The sequence below is a fragment of the Melospiza georgiana genome, chromosome 5, assembly GCF_028018845.1.
Source record: "Melospiza georgiana isolate bMelGeo1 chromosome 5, bMelGeo1.pri, whole genome shotgun sequence".
NCBI classification, from domain to species: Eukaryota; Metazoa; Chordata; class Aves; order Passeriformes; family Passerellidae; genus Melospiza; species Melospiza georgiana.
This window is the reverse complement of record NC_080434.1, coordinates 66,623,353-66,644,378: the sequence shown is the minus strand read 5'-3', so window position 1 is coordinate 66,644,378 and position 21,026 is coordinate 66,623,353. Positions and strand designations below refer to the sequence as shown.

General features: G+C 35.6%; 1 protein-coding gene across 1 annotated transcript in view; it reads left to right on the top strand.

The window, feature by feature from the left end:
- The window catches only part of ARAP2 (ArfGAP with RhoGAP domain, ankyrin repeat and PH domain 2), a 110,500-nt gene that overhangs the window by 72,109 nt on the left and 17,365 nt on the right, over positions 1-21,026 (top strand). Inside the window, exons 22-29 of the mRNA XM_058025196.1 lie at positions 3,543-3,706; positions 5,161-5,373; positions 6,964-7,069; positions 8,927-9,074; positions 9,778-9,846; positions 12,093-12,167; positions 13,173-13,290; positions 17,764-17,892. Coding sequence (XP_057881179.1) covers positions 3,543-3,706; positions 5,161-5,373; positions 6,964-7,069; positions 8,927-9,074; positions 9,778-9,846; positions 12,093-12,167; positions 13,173-13,290; positions 17,764-17,892 — 1,022 coding nt within the window. The remainder of the gene's footprint in view (positions 1-3,542; positions 3,707-5,160; positions 5,374-6,963; positions 7,070-8,926; positions 9,075-9,777; positions 9,847-12,092; positions 12,168-13,172; positions 13,291-17,763; positions 17,893-21,026) is intronic.

Here is a 21,026-nt window from a genome sequence, read left to right as displayed (position 1 = left end):
AGGGCACTAAGTTGTGCCAATGTCTGTTTCACACTCTCCCTGCCCACCTTACCCAAAGTCTCCTATTAGCACTGCTTTCCCATTGCACGGCTGTGCAACAAAGCTTATAGACATAGCTGAGGCTAGGGGCCTTTGCAGGATGGGTTAAAGAGAAGCCTTTGCACTCTTGTGGGTGGAGTGTGGTCACGTTTGTTTGTCTGACTGCCGGGGCAGAAGGATGTGCTGGTAGTCAACAATAAAGCTGTGTAGGTAATGGTAGCTTCCTTAATGTTGAGACTCATTGATCTGCTGCAGTCCTTGTGCCAATTCAATTCTCTCAATTCACCAGGGCAGAAATCTACATTGGCATGCTGCCTTGCTTGTTCGAGTACTTAAATTAATAATTTCTTGGCTATGGACTGTATGTGTTTCACACAACATAGCAAAAATTCTGCCATTTTTCATCATATTGTCATTTTTGCTAACTATTTGTTATGAAATGTGAGATCTTTATCAGTTTTTAGAACTGAAAAATAGCACATATGTAAACATACTATAGAAGGCCGTGCATTTGTATTGAAGGAATGCATTTTGCTGTGGAAAATAGTTGGTAATCTACATGGTAGATCTTCATAAACATTATAGTATAAATTCTTTCAAGCATGATTACTTCTATAAACTCTTTAAATTCCTCAGTTTTGTGCTACATGGGACATCACTATATTTCAGCCTGTGTTTATGCTTAGTCTTAAGCCTTGGATTTAATATTACTTTATATTTTGATAATGACAATTAGTTCAGTGAAAAATGCATGTATTTGTTATTAATTGTCTGAAAACTCTGTGAAAGAGATGAACACAGAGGTTAAATCTGCAAAGTTATCTCCATTGTTTCATGAACTTCTGTGGAAGAATTCTGCTGTTCTTGAGGAGAGTTCTGCTCTTCTGCTGGAAATTATTTCCCCTTTCTTTTTTATTACTTCCAGGTTCAAGGAAGTAAAAAAATAATTTCCAATTAGGGAAAAAAATACATTTTCCCCGAAGGACTAAACTGAGAAGGACTGCTTTAAGCATCTTATTTCTAAATTATTTTGTGTTTTTCTGATTTAAATTTATTCCAGGTGTGTTCTCTCAGCCAAAAATTATTGAGGTTTGAGATGAGCTTTTAAAGCCACTTCCATGGGAAATTGACTGAGTTCTGAAATGTGTCTGGCACTAGTTTAATATTTTTTCCCTTCTTTGCTCTTGTGGTATTGTAGTGAAAATGTGTCTCTGATTTATCTTACTTTTGATGCTGCCACTCTGGAGATTTTTGACTGGGCAAGTATAATTTTTTCAAAAATAATTGGTTACCTTCTATGAACAATCTAGGTTCCATGATAGCAGTATGTTTTTCATATTTGTATTTCTTACCAGCAACTTCTCTTTCATGCCTGTTTTGGTCCCTTGGGACTACAACTTAAACAGAAACAACCTTTTCTTTGCTAATTATAAAGTACCCTCTTCCTCTGTAACTGAATTGAGCTCAACAGCTTCTGAAATTTTAGAAAACAATGAGAACATCATCACTTTGTACTTCTGAAACCTTTTTTCTAATGTGATGCATTGAGGGGAAGGTGGAAAGATCCATAAAATACAAGGTGATCTTTTCCACATAGTTTAGGTATTTCATATATCACAACAATTGATTGACAGGCACATGATTAGACTTTCGTATCTCTGTGAAAAATGCTGATAAGTTCATGTGACCTTTGAAGTTGAGTACAGTATTTTTTCTCTCCTCCTCTGGTATCAATTCATTGATATGCAGCAGAGTTGCCCTTTTCTTGTTTTGAAGTAATAATATTTTCACTTTACAGTATGTGCTTCCTGTATAGATCATAATTCTTTGGATAAAAAAAAAATCTGTTGAGACTTCCATTTATCCTTTTGCATAATACGGTAATGTGAGTCCTGCTGTTCTGCAGGGGAAATAAACACCCAGTAATATGCATATTTATGTACATTTCTTCTGTTGGAAAGCACCGTAAATCTTTTATAAATCATTGTCCTAACCTCTTCTGATCTGTGAATAATAGTAGGAAATGAGTAGAGTATCTTGCACTGTCAAACTTTTTTCTACTCCTAACCTTTTACTTTCCTTATGTATGTGTGGCAGTAGCAATACCAGAAAATTGTAGTGATGTATTCTTTACAAGGCATTGATTGAGAACTACCTGTTTTGACAAGTCTTAAAGAAAATTTGGACAGCACTGAATTAGGCTCACTCATTTTGCTGCAAAAATAGGAGAGGTTTTTGAAAATAATTTTTTTTTTCTCAGTGGAAGAGAGAGGCTGTGTTTCTGCTATACAGGCATATGTGGTAGTTAGTATGGCTTTTGAAGTCATGAAGTAAAGACTTCCTAGAGAAGTGGTTCAGTGGAATGAAATATTTTAGTGTCATCTACTCTGCTGCTGTAAGACTCGGTCTGTATGGTGGATCCTGACAAAAGCTAGAATTCTGGCTGTGTAATACATTGACTGCATCCCCACTTCCTACCAAGACAGGAGTGCTAGAATGGAAACATTTATAAAAGGAAAATTGAAATATATTAACAAAAAGAGATGAAATTAAGTATTCCCTCATCATATAAGATGCTTCCCCCTCCAAAAATGAAATAATCAAAATAAATGTATTTTCTATTTACATGAAACTGTTTCTATAGAAGTTCAGTAGAGCATTTTGACTTATCCTAATTTGCAAATAAATGGTCATTAGAGAAAATTGATTCCTTAAATGTCTTTAGTAGGACATAAGACAACATATGTACCAAAGTTTGCTTACTGTTTTAACACTTTAAACAGCTGTTTATTGCACACATGCATATGGTTGGACATACCCCCTTAAACTTTTCATTTTGATATTTGCTCTTAGAAGCTATCTTGTCAGGGTGGCACACAGGAGATTAATGTAGCTTGCTTAAATAAAAGAACAAGGCTGAGCTTTGAGATACAGGCAAAGTGTTGCATTAACTTATTCCACCTCAACTCGTAGCGTTTTCATATATGTTCCTGAGCTTTGTGGTAGTGGGTGATCATTTTGATACTTGTGTAAGGAGGGAAGTTCAGTATGTCTCAGCTACTCTATAGAAGAGGTTGGTGGGTGTCTGGGCTGTTTTGGGGTGTGAATACAAAAGAAGGAAAGCTTTTTACAGTGTTGAAAGTTGTCTCTAAATTTGTTTCCTTCTTAGCCGTGGCTTGGACGTATGAATGGATAATGTAGAAGCAAGTCTGAAGAACAGTAATTAAAATGTTGGCAGGTGCTTTCAAAGGGCTTGTGACAGTGTTTGTGGATCTTCTTTCATTTTTTATAGCACTGGTAATACAAATGAATTTGGAAGAAAAAAAAAAGATGCTGTAACAATAGACTACGATCACAGCTTTATGTGGCGAAAGGTGCCTTGATGTCTTACTCCAAGTATATCTATTTTTTTTCCTTTTCTGAACATCTGCTTTGTTGCCATGGTGCAATAACATCATTTTTTCATTTCTTTCCTGAGCTCAAAATATTTTTATAATTTTCAGAACGCTATACATCCATGGCCATACAAAGCAGGATTTCATGGTCTGGTATACTGCAATTGAAAAAGCAGCAGGTACAGATGGTAATGCACTACAAGATCAGCAGCTCAGCAAAAATGATGTCCCTATTATAGTGAACAGCTGCATAGCGTTTGTTACACAGTATGGTAAGTAGAGTGGATTTTATTCAAGCTAAGATCATTTGTATAATACAGAAGCGCCCCCAGCACCAGGTCCTATTGAATGAGTTTATATATTACTTAAAGTAAAGTGCCCCTCATTAGCCCTGACATTCTTTAATGAGATGGTGCAATATACTACCACACAGCTGAGAATGGCTCTTTTGGGGAAATACAGCTTGGTAAATGCCCTTTATGGACACTTTTCTATTTTAGATTTTGCATTGTTTGCCTTATGAAACTTAGCCTCTGGGTCCACTGCCCCACTGCAGACAACTCAGCCCAGAAAATAAACTCTGCAAACCTGGAAAAGCTGTGATCTGAACACATCTGGGAAGCTGGCATTAACTGTGGGGTTGAGTTCAGTCTTAGGGTGCTGTTTTTTCAGTGAAATAACCTGAGGATTAGTAGGTTACCACTTATTTCAGTAAATTTTGCCAGGATAACTTTCCCTGGCATTAGGTTATATGCAGATGATGTTTGTGTCCCTTTACTACTGCAAATTCATGAGTTTTCTGGTGAGATTGCTACATGCATATCAACCCTGTCTTAGGTATAAATGTGTCTGTAACCTCTGTCAGTATGAGAGCACCTAATTTCTATTTGAGTCATTGAAGTTTAGCTAAATAACCTTTGGATAGGGCACACTGCTCTATTGTAAATAGTTGTATTGGGGTTGCGCCTAGTGCCTAAAAGTAAGAAAAAAAAGCTTTTGCTAAATTATTTTTAATTATTAGCAACAGAACTCAAATTTTGAAAAAGAAAATTTTTGACTACAGTAACATATGCAGTGATTAAAGGTAGTCATGACTTCATTTTAAGCTATATGTTTTCTTTTTAATTTTACTTTAGTGGGTGTTTTTTTTTTGCATGTAAGAATAGTAGCTGTTTGATGTCTTCAAGAACATGAGAAAAATCAGAAAAAAGGGTATTTTCTGCTACTTGAGGCTTTTAAGAATAAAATATTTCAGGTTGGATGAATGCAGTAATACTTTGAGTCTTAAGATGAGTTCATCCATAGAGTAATAAAATAAAAGGAGTTTTCTCATGAAAGCAGCTGTATTTTATGTGCAGTATAATATCTATCATCAAAAATTCTTCTATTTACTGTGCCTTTTGAAAGTGCTGTTTTAGGAGGCCCTGAAGAGATTTGGAGATTTGAAATGCCTGTAGAATACTCTTGAAATAGTGATCCCAGACTTGCTTGCTATTATGATGAGTATTCTTGCAAAGAGGTCTAGTTGGGTAGAAGAAGACTTGGCAGTGTTTTCACTAAGAAAGGGAGTATGAGTGAAAGATCAGAAAGATACTGTTAGGAAACGCAACCACGTATAATTGTTTGGCATCCACATATAATTTTTACATAATCATGTCTGGAATTTTTGAAAGAATACTTAATTTTACGTTCATTTATTTTTCTCTCCTGTATTTTTGTGCCTTAGGTTTAGGTAGCAAACAAATCTATCTTAAGAATGGCGATTCGTCCAATGTGGCTGAACTGCTGGAAAGCTTCAAAAAAGATGCAAGAAGTGTTAAACTAAGAGCAGGAAAACATCAACTTGAAGATGTGACAGATGTACTGAAAAGTTTTCTTTCTCAAATAGATGATGCACTTCTGACTAAAGAACTTTATCCATTCTGGATCTCTGCATTAGGTAAGGTATTTAATAATATTCCATGCAATAAAGGTTATATGTACATTTTCAGTATCAAGTTTGAGGGACTTGTTAATTTACTTACCCTGTGTCAACCCATGTTATTTCATAACTGGCAAAACAATGTAGTGAGGAAAAAAATATTTGGGGCATGGCTGCAATAGACACATGTTAATAAGAGATGATTTTTAGAATGTCCTTTAAAATGTTAGTTTCTATATTGCAGTATTTGCAAACTGCAAGAAACAAGTGGTTTCCCTGCCAAACTGTGCTATAAAATTGCAGGCACAGCAGTAAGAGATGCAAGGGAAATGCTGACAGAATGTTAGTTTCTATCTGAATGCGTAGGAGTCACATAGGCATATTTCTGTGTGGCACATTTTGTCTTTATAAAGAGATATTAAAGCATATTCCTCTTTGATTTTATGTAAGTTCAAATATATGGATGTTGCTTTAATACGAGCCACTAGACTTTCAAGAAATTAAAATATTATCAATATTAGACATTTTCGACCTTTAAACTCAATTTCAAAGACTAGAGGAAAAAGTATTAAGAGTCTATTCACTTACCACATGATTAATTGCATCAGAAAACAGAAGTTCTGAGGCAGTTTAGATTTGTCAGCTCTTTTTAATGGTGTTACAGTGATTCCCCTTCCTAATCTGTACACATGGCTAAAATTCTACTTCAGCTTTACAACAGAAAATCCTGTCCTGTTAAGCGATACAGAAGGTACTTCTTGGAACACTAAAATATTTAAGAAAATGGAGAAGAAGGCCTTTAAACTGTTGTTTTGTTATTTACTTTTTCTGCCAATTACCAAAGAAATCAAAACACAGTCAGTAGTTAGTGAAGAGCACCATCAATCAATCAGAAGATTTCTGTGCTTTCTTTTCAGAAACTTGAGGGAAGCAAGGGAAAGGGACTGAGAGGGAAAAGCTAACTAATTAAATGCACTCTACATTAACTTTGTATATGCCCTGAGCATAATGGGGCAGCACAGGAAGGCAGACTTAAGGTAGAAAACTGTGATTGTGTTTCAGATGCTGTCATTCCCAAATCTGGAATTCCTGCCATTGTTCAGCTATATGTAACTTATTTACCAGCCCTTTCCCCTTGTTCTCCTCTAATCAGTCTTATATATGCTTAGATCCTTAAACTACTTTGTGCTCTCAGACACTTTTCCAGTAAATATTTAAGATACAAAAAGGTCTTTTCCTTTCTCTTTGCTAGGAACTCTTAAAAATACATTTGCACTTGTGCATATGTAGTTGCGCTCACACATGTACATCCTACAGATTAAATATACTTCAAGAGAAAATGCAATTGCTGTTCTGGCCTTAATCTTAAACAGTGGCAAATGGTGCTTGAATGTAGAACTGTCTCTCTTTATTGGTATTTCCCTGAACTGGTGTACAATAGTAGACATTTTTAATAGTATATTTTCAGCATTGCCTTTATGAAGAAGAGGTTGATTTGGTAAATAGTAATTTTAAAAGACTAGATGCTGCTGATATAGTTAATGAGAACTGCTGTTGGTTTTTAGTGTGCATTGTTATTAATGCTCAATGATTATTATTTCCTGGCAGATACGCAGAATGAAAAGGAGCGTGTGAGGAAGTACAGAGCTTTTATTCAGAGTCTTCCGCCAGTCAATAGAGCAACTTTGGCTGCTTTAATTGAACATCTTTACAGGTCATTGCAAATAAAGCATTGTAGCAGAGAAATTATTGTAATGTGTTCTCAGTATAACTCTACAATATATGAAATGTGGCTTGTTTCATTCACCAGTAATCACGAAAGCTTATCTAGTTGCAGCAATTAATTGCATTTGAATTCCTTTAATTGATAATGTGTTTTTTCTTTGGTTGTATTTTTAGGTGTAGGTATCTATAAAAATCAATGGATTGGAGCAGGCTTACAGGGAGAGAGGGCTGCCAGTGTATGTGTCCAAGTAGGGTAATTTTTGATGTAGCTTCTTTATGCAATTTCATTTTACTCCAGTCTACTAGTCTTCCAGAGAATTGTTACAAATGGTTCTTGAAATTAAAATTTTTTTTTCAGTGAAAATGTCCTTCTCCACAATCTGTTTTGCACATAATAACTTTGAGAATTACCTACCCTTCCTGTTTTTCATCAGTGCTTCATTTAACGGAGGTAGCAGTAGAGAATATCCAAAATGCAAACTTGTTTAAGCACCAAAGGTCATGACTTATTCCTAGATCAAATAAGGGGCAGAAAATTTGTAAAAACTATTTGACAGGATGATTCTGAGGTGTCAAGGTTAGATAGTACTGGTCTATGTTATATCATCTATTGAACAAGTCAAATTATATTTTTGGTGAATTGCAGTGAGTATAGAATAGGTAGAAACTTCTCTTTACAGAATGTTGTGTTTAGAAATTATGGTACATAGCCAGGTACATTGCCAGTGTAATTTAAAAATATTTATGTGATTATGAAATTGATTGGTGCCATTATTTGGATAAAGACTGTGCTACATATTGTGTTTAAGAAGTTTCTAAGCATGTCCAATTAGAGATACTAATATGATGTTGCATCTGTTCTGAAAGTAGTATGAATTCATGCATTTAATGGCCAAAATTCTGTGGTAGTTTAAAGTGCTTTCCTCTAAAAAAAGATATGTTATGTGAACAACAGGAGTAATATGAAAACTTTACTATAGGGATAGGAACTAAGAAGGACCTAATTTCTTTCCACATTTTTTTTTTTTGATCTTTGATCTCAAGTTTGTAGGATATACTTATATTACATAATACAGTGAAACTGTGTTTGGCATTGATTTGGCCTCACCTGGAGCTCCGTGTGCAGTTCTGGGGTCTGCAGTCAAAGGATGTTAAGGTGCTTGAATGTGTCCAGAGGAAGGAAGGCAGCAATGCTGGTCAGAGGGCTGGAAGGAATCACCTGTGGGGAGTGGCTGAGGACTCTGGGCTTTTCTGCTTCAGAGAAAAGCAGGCTGAGGTGTGACCTCATTGCTCTGTGCAGCTTCCTGAGGAGGGGAAGGGGAGAGGGAGGTGCTGATCTCTTCTCCCTGGTATCTGGTGGTAGGGTGAATCGTGGAAATGATTCAAAACTGCATCCAGAGAGGTACCAACTTGTTGTTAGGGAGGATTTCTTACTAAAAGAGTGGTCAAACATTTTAACAGGCTTTTTAGAGGGATGGTGGATGACCCAAGCCTGTCAGTGCAGTTGGACAGTGCCCGTAGCAACGTGCTTTAGCTTTTGGTCAGCCCTTAAGCAATCCAGCAGTTGGACTAGATGATCAGGTATTCCAACTCAGGTATTCTATTCTGGTTTTATTGTTTTCTATTCTAAGTAGTTTTGATATCACTTGAAATGCAGCTAGAAAGTTTTCATTTCTGTAATGAGAAATAAAGAGTATAAAAAATATTAAATAAATAATAGTACATGTTTTCATTGCATTTAATGTAGTAACCTTTTTTTTAAGTGCTCTCCATATTCTGTAAAGGAGCCTCAGACAATCAAAGGAACAATGAAACTATCTAGATATGTTTATTTTTCCTTCAACAGAGTGCAGAAGTGTTCCGAAATTAACCACATGAACCCTCAGAATTTAGCCGTGGTGTTTTCCTCATGCTTATTTCAAACTAAAGGCCAAACCAGTGAAGAAGTCAATGTAATTGAAGATCTAATTAAAAATTATGTACAACTTTTTCATGTACGTATCTTTATATGCATCCTAACTGCTCAGATGTTAGAGATTCAAAAATATAAAAATCTGCTTTAAAATGGTCTTCCTACTAGTTCAACAATCTAAGAATTTACAGGGTTTTTAACTCTAATTCAGTGGATGTTTTTCTTGTCCTGCTTTAAATTTTATTTCCCAATTAGTTTAACCTGTGTAGGAAGGACTATTTATGGGATGCTGTGAGCTACTGTTGTCCAAAATGATGCTCATTCTCCTTGCTAGCAAAAGCTTACTAACTTTAGGATTTTTTTTAATTATGACTATTAAAAATACTGTTTCTAATCAGATTTTATAGGCCTGATCAGAACTGAAGCATAGAAGGATTTTGTGTTCTTAGTCTCTGAACTGTGATTGCAATTTGTTTTGTTCCTTAGATCCAGAAATAATGTTAAATCCAATTGGATAGAAAAGCTACTACTAGCAGCAATTCATATTAGCCATTTTGATTTGGAGTTGACTGTGCCGCTATAACATTGTTCTGCAGTTTTTCATTGATTCTTCTCTATTTCAATATGTATTCCATGAAGTTTATAATAATGAGTTCCATCAATGAAGAGCTGTTTCTGACTGATAGAATATTTTGCATGCCTGCTTCTATGAGAACATGATTGGCGGTATTGGCAATTGTTGCCATAACTGTTATTAATCACTCCAAAATTATTTATTTTTACAGATAAATGAAGACCAAGTCAAACAAATGGACATAGAAAACAGTTTTATTACAAAATGGAAAGACACTCAGGTAAGTTAGGCATGGATAAAAGGGACTGAGGCCTTAACATCTCTGTACATAGGTGTGGCTGCTCTACTGTTCATCACTGAGAGAGCATCACCCCAGGCACTGCACAGATGCAAAGTCACGCTTGAACCAGGTGTGAGATAAAGTGGCTCAGCTCACCTTCTTGCTCTCCTCATCAGTTCTCCACAGCAGTTTGCCACAGGCTTCCAGTTAGGGTTAAAAGTAATGGTGTGGTGCAATTGAGTGATGTAACAACAGTGCTGTAATCATGCAAGTGTCATGGGTAATTGGAAGCTTAGGCCTCAAGCAGCTACAATTAAGAATTATAAGAATTCTTTACATTTAATGACTGAGAGTCTGACATCATTGCATCAAAATGTGTGCATATAAGTGGGAAAATCAGTGATGTAGATCCTTAATACTTTGGAATATACAGGCTGCCTCAGTACTATTATCTCTGGTTATGCAGAATGTTCAGAGAACAACGGAACTGAATTGCTGCTGAACTCCTCAAAGTTCACATGTCTGAAATGTCACTGAAGTTCTGTTCCAGGTGGCACTTCATTAGTCGCTTTTCATTTTCTGTCCACCATATACTTATGCCAGCTGTTGCAGTAATTTACATCACATTTTCTCTCCATACGGTTGTTTATGTGAGCCTAGTGGAAATCATGTGTCAGCTTCATTCTTATTTCCAACCTTTTTCTGTAATATCATCTGAAAAGCAAATTTTATAACTAAATGAGCCTTTTTGAGTCTGTGCCACTATAATTAGGCAGCTTTCTTCAAAGTAGCTTTGTAATGCTTTTCCTCACAAATGTTTCCATTAGTTTTCTATTCTCAAAGACTAAACTAACTTAAAAGTTGCTGGATTTCAGAACGTGAATGTTCTTTAAAATTCAGCACTGCCAGTTATTTTTTCTATAGAAATGTAATCTTAGCTTCTGTAAATTGGTCAAAATGTATCCCAAAGCTGAACTGTTTATATATATATATGTGTGTGTGTGTGTGTGAATATATGTATGTTTCTATATATTTTTCTTTATCTTTTCCTCTGTTTGTAGTAGTATACAAATAAGTAGCATCACTATCAATACCATTCTCACAAAGGAAGACAAAAGTTATCTTAGTGTTAATTTGATTATGAATTCTTTGTATTTGCCTATTAATAGAATGATACGCCTTGTGGTAGTTCCTGTTTCTGCCTTAATTTTTCTTCCTGTGCTCTGATCATCACTTATTTTTTAGGAAATATTTTTTGGTGGTGGACTGAGATGAACTGCAATCTTTTGAAGATGCCTATGACTATACTAAAAGGGAATTAGAGCAGGCAAAATGTGAGACATTTTTAACTTTAGAAAAATAAAGTAATTTCTCATCCATGAAAATAATTTTATTGCCATAGATGAGCAAACCTAGTTGCAATGGAAAATACTACATATCCCTTCTCATAAATCATTCTTTTTGTCGTGATCACAAAGTGTTGGATTTACTGCCTTTCTAATTTCTTTCTGAGCTTTTTGTTGTTAGACATTCTTAAATAACATTTGTTAGTCTTGAGCATATGAAATTTATATATGTCATAAATTTGCTTTATCTGATTATTCCACATTAGCATTGTGTGCAGAGTCTAGCCTTTTTTCCAACAAATTTGAAGAGCTATATTTAACAGTGGTTGATATCAGGAGCATTTGTTTTAATTCCTTCTTTAATTAGGTAATGACAAGTTTTCATTGTGATTAAGAACCATAAATACACTATTTGTAGTAATGGATTTTTATTTTTTTGGTATGTACATATGACTGCATGGCTGAAATAGTCTGTTATTTGTAATTTTTCATCTCACTTTTAATTAAGTCATTTTGGGGTTACAGTCCTTTTTCATTGTTTTAAATTCTATTAATCTGTTTTGATTCTGAAGTGAACCTGACTAACCTCCAAATCAGAGTTATGAATGTGGCAGTTTAAGATACTGAGATACGCTCATGTCTCAGACTTTGTAGTCTTAAAGGTAAATTTAAAATTTCCACTTATGCCATGTTGCCCTTAGTTTTCCTGCACTTGGATGTATATTTGTAAATTAATGTTAATTTTGTTTGATATGATTCAGTTGGATTTATTCAGGGTTTAGATTTTTCTCCTGAATCTGTGAATCGGTATTTTTTTCCTTACACTAGTTAAATAATTGTATTCTCCTCGCTAAAAATGTTTATTTTTAACAATCAAATTTTTTAATTCTTTCTTTTTAGGTTTCCCAGGCTGGAGATTTGCTTATTGAAGTTTATGTGGAAAGAAAGGAGCCAGACTGCAGTATTATAATCAGGGTTAGTGTATAAAAATGATACAGTAATTTTTATGACGCACTTTTTCTTCAAGAATATCACATTTATTTTAATACATGTTTTTGTATAAGTACACAATGGAAGTATGAACTTTTGTTTATCACTGTTCTTTTAAATATTTTAAGAATTTGGTGTGTTGCCTTAATTACGTAAAGACTGATTATTTTGCATTTTTGAGAGAAATTTTGAGAAAAATGATACAATTTTAAAGCAGAGGTGTCCTGCTTTAGTTCTGCTGTAGTATGCAACAGTGTAAATTCTCCCAGCTCTACATGTGCAACGCATGAGAGCATTAACAAATACACAATGAATGTTGGTTCTATTTAGAATTCACTAGCATTAAAGGGACATTCCACCTTTCTTTTTGTCTGTGGCTTTCTTCTTTCTTTGAGTGTTAAGAAACTAAAGCTTGTTACTAACTATAATAGAGATTTTTGAGCTTTCTATTTAATGGTGTATTTAAACACCTGCCTTTCCATGTAGTGGTGTTCTGTTATTTTTATTACACCTCTCTGGTTTTGTTTCCTTTTTGTTCTGCTCAGCATATGACACTTTTGTTTGTACATATATGGGGTATGTGACATACATAGATGGACATATACAGATAAAAAATGCTTTTTAAAATAGGAATAAAAATAGGAATACACATCGCTAAGATAAAAAAATGGTGCTTCTCTAATATTTATCTTCCCACACCCAGGAAAATATATGAAAGCTTTTTTTTTTTTCCCAATTTTTTCTGGGGTAGAGAAAATGAATTTAAAGCTAACAAGTTAATAGTCATCTTAAAAATACAACTTCTATCTCATGGAAAAGAATAAGGAAAGCCTGCTGGAATCTGATGGATATTTTGTGGGTTTCCAGCTTAATTTTTTTTCCCCCTTTTTTGTTTTCCCTTAGGGAAATTGCAGGAAGGAAGACTTTGAAAAAATGTATCAGAAATCAGTAATTAAAATTTATTATAAACTGACTCACTTTGTATTACAGGTATCACCTTTGATGGAAGCAGAGGAATTAACTAATGATGTTTTAGGAATCAAAAACATTATTCCCAGCAAAGATGATATCTGGGCTGCTTTTGAAGTACTTGAAAATGGAGAATTAGGTTAGTGACTCTTAAATGTATGTGTGTCAATCAGCTTTTATTATTTTAGTTTTTCAATATTTAATATCATCAAAAGTTTATTTAAAGACTTCATGAAAACAAAGGAAAAATAGCCTTCATGCCAATGTTTTACATTTGGTTGTTGTGGCATCTGCATGACTTCTTTCTTCACTTTGCCAGAAATGATGTGATGAATTGTTTTAAACTACTTATAAATTAAGGGCTGAGAAGGTGTTCTTTATATTACAGTGCTTTGCAGTTCATTAATCATCAGCTACAGAAAAGTAGGTCTTACCAGTAAGTCATATTGGAAAACCCTATTTTCTTAAGAATGTCAGCACTTGATTTTATAAGCAATAATGCTTTCCAAAAATTAAATGAGAAAATACATGTCATACTTAGGGGAAAGGATCTTTTCTATTTTGCTAATTCAAATGTTTAATGTACATAGGTGAATAAAGGAGGCATAAAGTATGTAACTCTTTACACACTTTAAAGTGTGTTTTTGGCAAGTGGCATTATGGTGTATGGAGCTGAATCTTGAATAATTTGTTTGAAATATGGTTCTGTTGCCAGCAAAAGCAAATGTCACATGGCCACAATATTCATGAATGATAAAGAGGCTTTGACATTGGGAATACTTCATACATGCTGAAACGTGTTTAAAATGCTGGAGAATTTTCTTTATAGAGATAACTAAAATAATGTAAAGTAGTAGGGATTTTGTCAATTAAAACACATTTTGATGAATATTCCCTGAGGTAATCTTAGGGAATTTTTTAAGAATACATGGAGACAGAAATATGTAACATCTATTTGCATTTCCTAGTAAGTTTCTGATCTTAACTGTTTCCATGTTGCAGAGGAGGACTGTGAACTTGTTTATTTCTATAGTGAAGATACCTGTTTTCAAGTCAAGAAAAAAAATAAGAAAGTGGACAAAATAAGATTACTAAATATTGTTCTAATATTTTTTGTTTGTTTTGTTGTATGTGATTTTCAGATGTGCTTACAATAATTCTTTCAGTTTTACTAATATTACTTATGTCCTCAGTCTTGACCCTGGCAGTATTAGGATGGAAGTTTATTCTCCCTTTCAACTGAGAATCAATTATCCTGAGCCTTCTTCACATCTTACAGTCTGCTGGTGATGCTGTACAGAGATGTACTACAGAGTTCGTTTCCAGATTCATAGATGTGGGTGACAACTGACAAAGAATGCTAGCATCTCTTATCTTTAGAAGAGTCCTGATAATTCCTGCAAGTGCAGTACAAAACATATTTCTTTAGACGGTATAACAGAAAAAACATTTGAATTATATTTTCTTAAACTTGATATATTAACACAGGAACATGCAAACCAAACTAGATATGGCCAAGAGAACATTAAAGTAAATAAACAGATAGACCCCACAACAGCTTCTTCATGCATTTAGGTGCAACAACTAATGTTTTAGTGGGGTATGGAAATGTTGTCTGAACTAATGACTATAGAAGACAAACAAAACTAAGCTAAGAGTGAGACATAGGGCCCTACATAACACAATAAATATGGGCAGGACATTAGAGTATATCCTCCTGAAAGAAGAGTTTCCAACACAAAGTGAAATGGCACACCAGTGTTTTAAATCCAAAACAACCAACCAAAAAGCAAACTAAATTAGGTCCTAATTCATCACGTGACTCCTGTCAGCAGAGACTGTGTTGATGAAATGTTTTCTTCATGGATCCCTTTCTGGAAGAATCAGTGCATCAAAATGTGTATTACTGTTTCAAAATAAAAATAATTTTGTAGTAAAGAGACACTCAGGTAGAGACACTCCTGTGATCCTGCGGCTGAACCTAACAGGTTTGCAGAGGACAAGAGCACAGAGAAAGTTACTTCTAGAACATATTTGGTCCAAATGTGACACTGAAGAACTAAAAGACTACTTGAGTCTTTGCTCCTGCAGGTTGATTCTACTAGTGTCATTTGACAAACACCACGAGGCATTTACAAATTAGTTCAGATAGTGACACATAATGACAGAAAAAAGTTTGCATATTTCTTTCAAATGTACATCAGTAATCATGGTGTCTTTCTGATAAAAATTAATTTTCTGCATCTGTATTTTTTCCTGGTGCAGTCTGCTACCTGTCCAGTGCATGGTGGTATGCTGCTTGCTACACTGAACCCTGAATTTTTTTTACTTTTTAAGTTTTTATTTTATTTTTTAATATATACTGTCAGGAAAACAACCCCTGAGAAAGCAAGAAAATTAGAATAGTATTTTTTAGAAAGTCAGTTTTTAGTAATAGTTAATGTTGTTTAAAGTAAAAATTACTGGTTTAGAACATTTACTAGCATATGATGACCTAAGTGAAAGAAAGGGTAATCAAATGTATGTGTTGACTGCTTGCTGTTCAAAATACTAGAATTGCAGTATTAAAAATCAGCTAAATTATTTGCATATAGAAAAGTTGCAATAATTGATGATTTTATCAAGCCTAATGCAAAATATTTAATACCATATGCTTTTACAAAATAGGGTGTATATAATTTTTTTAATAATAAGTGATTGATGGATAGTTTGTAAATGAGGTGTGTTACCAGTAAAATAGTTAATGGTTTTCAGCATGATGATTTATGTACCATGTAATCCATGATGACAGATGGTCTTAAATGTAACTATAAATAAAACAGTAGGTGTTTACTGTGGGAGTGCTGGTGTTCTAGGAAGATGTGGTGATTTGCCAGTCTCTTGCCTCTGATTTTAAAGTTCTTCTTAAAGTGGATTTTCTCTCTTGTACAAAGGCATCAAGTGTTTAAGCTTTATCACGTTAGAGTCCAAAGTTTCCCAAAAATTCAGAAGTTTTACCATTTAAAACAAAAGGGCCAGAAGAAGTAGTGATAATGAAATAGGGGTTGAGCTGCTGTCTACAAAATGGTATTCTTGTTACGCTGCTTTGGTGTCATATCTGAGTAATGAAATATTTGTATGGGTGGTATCACAGCTTTACAGGTAGCATAGGTAATTTTGCATCCCAAAACAGCAGTGGTTTTTTCTGTCATGAAAGTGTGTTGTTTGTGGCTTCTGCTTTCTGAGGCTCTAGTATTCAGGTGTTCTAGAAAATGCCTTCTGCTAGACTGTAGTGCTGGAGAGTCCCCAAGCAGCTGTTGACATTTCATATTCATCTACCATAGCAGGAATGAAAAATGAGATTATGGCTGCATACTTTGCCCTTCAGTACTCAAGGGACATGGCTAGACTGTGTGACCCAACATGACTGTGTCGTAGGGGTGTGACTTTTCAGGAGCCATACCCATCTCTTCTCAAGACCTGACCCAGATAAATTGGTATGCAAATGGGAACACAGATCTATTGGAAAAATCTCTCTTTGGAGATAAAATGACATTTGAGCCCACAAAGCCATTGTTAAGGCTTTTGTGGGTTCATGAATTACAGCAGGTGCTTGCTGCTGAGCAGGTGAAAGCCTTCAGGGATGTGAGTGTGTCTTCTCCCACTCACATCAGTGTTGCATCAGGCTGTGCTGTTCATGTGACACTCAGATTTCTGCTGGATATGGTAATGCAGATTTAGGGACAATTTGCAAGATCTTTTCTGCCTTCATTTGGTAGGTGAACTGGGGTTTGTATGGAGTACGGGCTGGACTTTCTTATCACTGCAGTTTTTCAATTCTGTGTAGGTCTCAGAGTTTCTCTTCTAGGATGGATGATGCCTATCAAAAATGTGTGTTTGAGCATCTGAAGTTTTACAGTGCACACATACAGTCTAGTCATGCCTTCAGTGGTAGTTTAATCTTGCAGTACTTTTTGTACAAGATTGAAATACACAGGGCAAGTTTGGATATTCCCTAGCCACTGCAACAGGGAGAAGATCTAGTAAGACCACATGCTTTTCCCCTCTAGTAAAAAGAATCTAATGAAACCAGGAATCTGTTTCAGTCTGCTTTGATCAATAACAGACAGTATAATCCATACCAGTTGGAGGCATTTTTTTTTCACTGTGATCACTCCAAATTCTTTGGCTCTTTGAATGCAGAGAATCGGTAGTTAGGGTGTTTCATTTTCATACTGAGCATAGGCCAATAAGGCACAGTATAGTTGGAGGTCTCAGTTCTGTTTGATCATATTTAGGCATGTCCTGTAATTGGTCCTAACTTTTGTATTTAGTTTGAAAGCAATGCTTTTGTGTCTTTACATTAAAAATTTAACATTAAAAAAGAGTCACTGAACATTTGGCTACTGTTTGTTTAGTTTTATGTTCATTACCTGTGCAAACACTGCCAGCAAAGGTATAGTCAGTAAAGTGCCTAATTGTCTTATTTTTGAAAGCAGTATTTTTCTTCTATAGTTCAAAGTCAATGAGACCTTGTTGTTTACAGAAAAATGTGAGTGCCTCCAATATTGTTGGGTTTTCTCTTTTATTTTAATTCTAGTTTTTTATGTTTTGTTTCTTTGGCATTTTTCAGAACGTCCTCTGCATTATACAGAGAATGTACTAGAACAAGTTCTTCACTGGAGTTCACTACCAGAGCCTGGAGCTGCATATCTAATAATAAAGAGATTTCTAACAACAGACATGGTGAATCTCTGCAGTGGTATGTAATTTTTTTAAAATTTAGTTATTTTACATGGAAATATGAGGATGGCAATTGTTTTCATTGGAGCAAAGTGTCCCAGTACAACTGAATTACTGCTACTTCATTAAAATTGCAGATTTACAGAGGGTTGTGGTGACTCCCTATGGAAACACAGAGATTATGGATGTTTGTTTCTTCAAATTATAAGCTCTCCCATTGAAATATAAAAGTGTACAGAAATTCTGCAGTCAGTTCACACTTTGTGAGCTTCTGCTGTGAAGCTTGAAACTGCTCTTATCTAGGTCATACTGTGGGAATATATTTATATAACTATGGTATGCTAATAGAAATTTCTGTTAGCTAATTTGATGCCTCCAAACTACAAAGCTAATTTCACGGAATCAGAATATTCTGAGTTGGAAGGAGCCCAGAAGGATCATCAAAGTCCAGCTCCTTGCCTTACACAGGACAGCCCCATGAATAACACCTGTGCCTGAGAGTGTTGTTTAGACATTTCTTGAACTCTCAGTCAGGTGCTGTGATCACTTCCCTGCGGAGCCTTTTCCATTGCCCAGCCACCCTCTGGGGGAGGCTTTCCTGATATCCAACCCGAGCTTCCATTATGGAACTTAAGATCATTCTGTTATCCTGACACTGGTCACCACAGAGAGGAGATCAGTGTCTGCCCCTCTGCTTCCCCTCGCAGAGAAGCTTTTGACTGCAATGAGGCCTCCCGTCAGTCTCTCCAGGCTGAGCAGACCAAGTGACCTCAGCCACTCTTTATACTTGAGAGCTTCCCCTCAAGGCCCTTCACCATCTTTGTTGCCCTCCTTTAGACACTCCCTAATAGCTTTATAGCCTTCTTATATTGTGGTGCCCAAAACTGCCCCCAGCACTTGAGGTGAGGCCGCCCCAGTGCAGAGCAGAGCAGAGCAGGACAATCCCCTCCCTCGCCCAGCTGGTGATGCTGTGCCTCATACACCCCAGCTAGGATAGGGTTGACACACCTGGCTGCTGACTCACATTCAACTTTCTGTTGACCAGGACCCCGAGGTCCCTTTCTGTGGCATTGCTTTCCAACATCTCATTCCCCAGTCTGTCTGTACATCCAGGGTTACCCCATCCCAGGTGACGTACTCATTTGAATGACATACTCAAGCAACTGAATAATTTGGAGGGTATGTGGCCTTTAGAAGGGACCTAACACTTAAAATACAGATGAAGTATGTAGTGAAAATATACAGTTTAAACATTGCCCCAGTCTATTTTTTTTTTCCACATAACACCTGGCTTTAAAAGTCTCCTGTGTAGTATGTATTATCTGCTTTGTGAGAAGTGGAAGCTTGGGAGTTCAAAAATTATATCCTGTTTTCAAGCAGTTGAAATCCTGTGTGCTATCACTGTATAATGTGTGATGGTAACACATGATGGCTGGTTTAATCTTCATCTTATTTTATCTAATGACTCATTCAAATATATCTATCTTTTCCTCTCTTTCTCATATATGGAAATGTTAAACTTTCCATTCTATATTTCTCATCTTGATTTCAAGAAGTAAAATTTATGCTAATGTGCTTATTCTTCTGAAAGTAATGGCCTTCTTCCTCCATGCTTTATTCCTGTAAAAGTATATTTCACAAATGTGAACGAACCTGAACAAGTGTGCTGTTCATGACTTTTATGGTTGGATTTCACTGTCAATAAATGTGTGATAGCAGATCATGAATGGAGAGAATTGGCCTACTTCATTAAAAGCTAGATATGTGAACTCCCATCACTTCACTAGGTATGTGTTGAGATCAGGAGAGGGAATGGGTCATAAGGGTTGTGTGGATCACTGCTCTAAGAAACACATAAAGATTAGGCTGGTGTCAGTTTATAAAATGTAGTAAACAAGAGATATGCTGCTATTTGCACTCCTTCATATCTCCTAGATTTTGCATCCTTTTGTTCCCCCAGCTTATTACAGTAATGGTTTGCATCAATTCCATTCAGTTTGATGTTACTGTAGACACACTGTCTTTTGACTGTTTACATTTAGTGATTTTTTAATGTTTGTTTTAAAATAATTAAAACTTTACCAAATAAATTATGTTGGTTTTCTCAGTGGTTTGAAAAGGAAAATTTCTGCCATATTACATAGGCTTACAGTGTTGATGTCTGCAAACTCCATGTGGCCGAGTAGTCTTGTGAATCCATCACTACATAGTGTCACAATGAGAAAATATGCACAATGAAGCTACTGGGGAAGAGATGTTCCCAGTGTTTAGGGTACAAGGTACTTAAGGTTATGGTGGGGCTCTCCATCTCAAAGTGCGCAGGAAATAACTGCTGGCTCGAAGGAAGAAGGAGAGACCTCAATCTTTTCTGTCTCTTACACTCTATATGTGGATAACTCCTTGTCACCGAATAATAGGGCTGGGGCCAGATGTCCAACCACTATGATTTGAAGTATGTTTTTAAGAGTGGATTCAGCCCATACGAACGGGTGACTGGGTGGATGGCTGTCCTCCTACTTTGCAGTAAAATTAATAGGACTTTGATAATTTAATGTTTATAATTTAATTCCATGAATATTCCTTGCTTTCCTGATTTATGTAATAATCTTAAAGACTAATTATTATATTCCAGACTATTTTTTTCCTGTTAATAATACTTGAGACATTTTCATTCTCAGAAGCTTTCTCCCTTTTCTTCCTGAGTCTATAATGTTGTTTGAAATAATGTCGGTTCAATAGTGAGCATAAGAAACAGCTCTTTCAGCCTCCTTTCATTTTGGCAGCTTATCACAGTCTTCTCTGTCAGTGCAACTTTTCCCATGCTCCTTATACATAGTACATTCCTGATTTTGATACTTATTCTCATCTTGTCCATTTTAAACTATTTTCTCATGTTCTGCAACTGAGATGAGCTCAGTTGTTCAGAGCAGGGTGCTGATAATACCAAGGTTGTGGGTTGGATCCCTGGGTAGGGCATTCAACCAAGAGCTGGATTCTGTGATCCTGGTGGGTCCCTCCCAACTCAGACTATTCTGTGATTCTATAATCCAAACCTTACACTGAAGTCTAGATGTTTGTTTTCTCTTGTATAGAAACCAATTTTCCTTTTCAGGGAAAAAATAGTTAGTTTATTTGTATTGATACGTTTCAGCA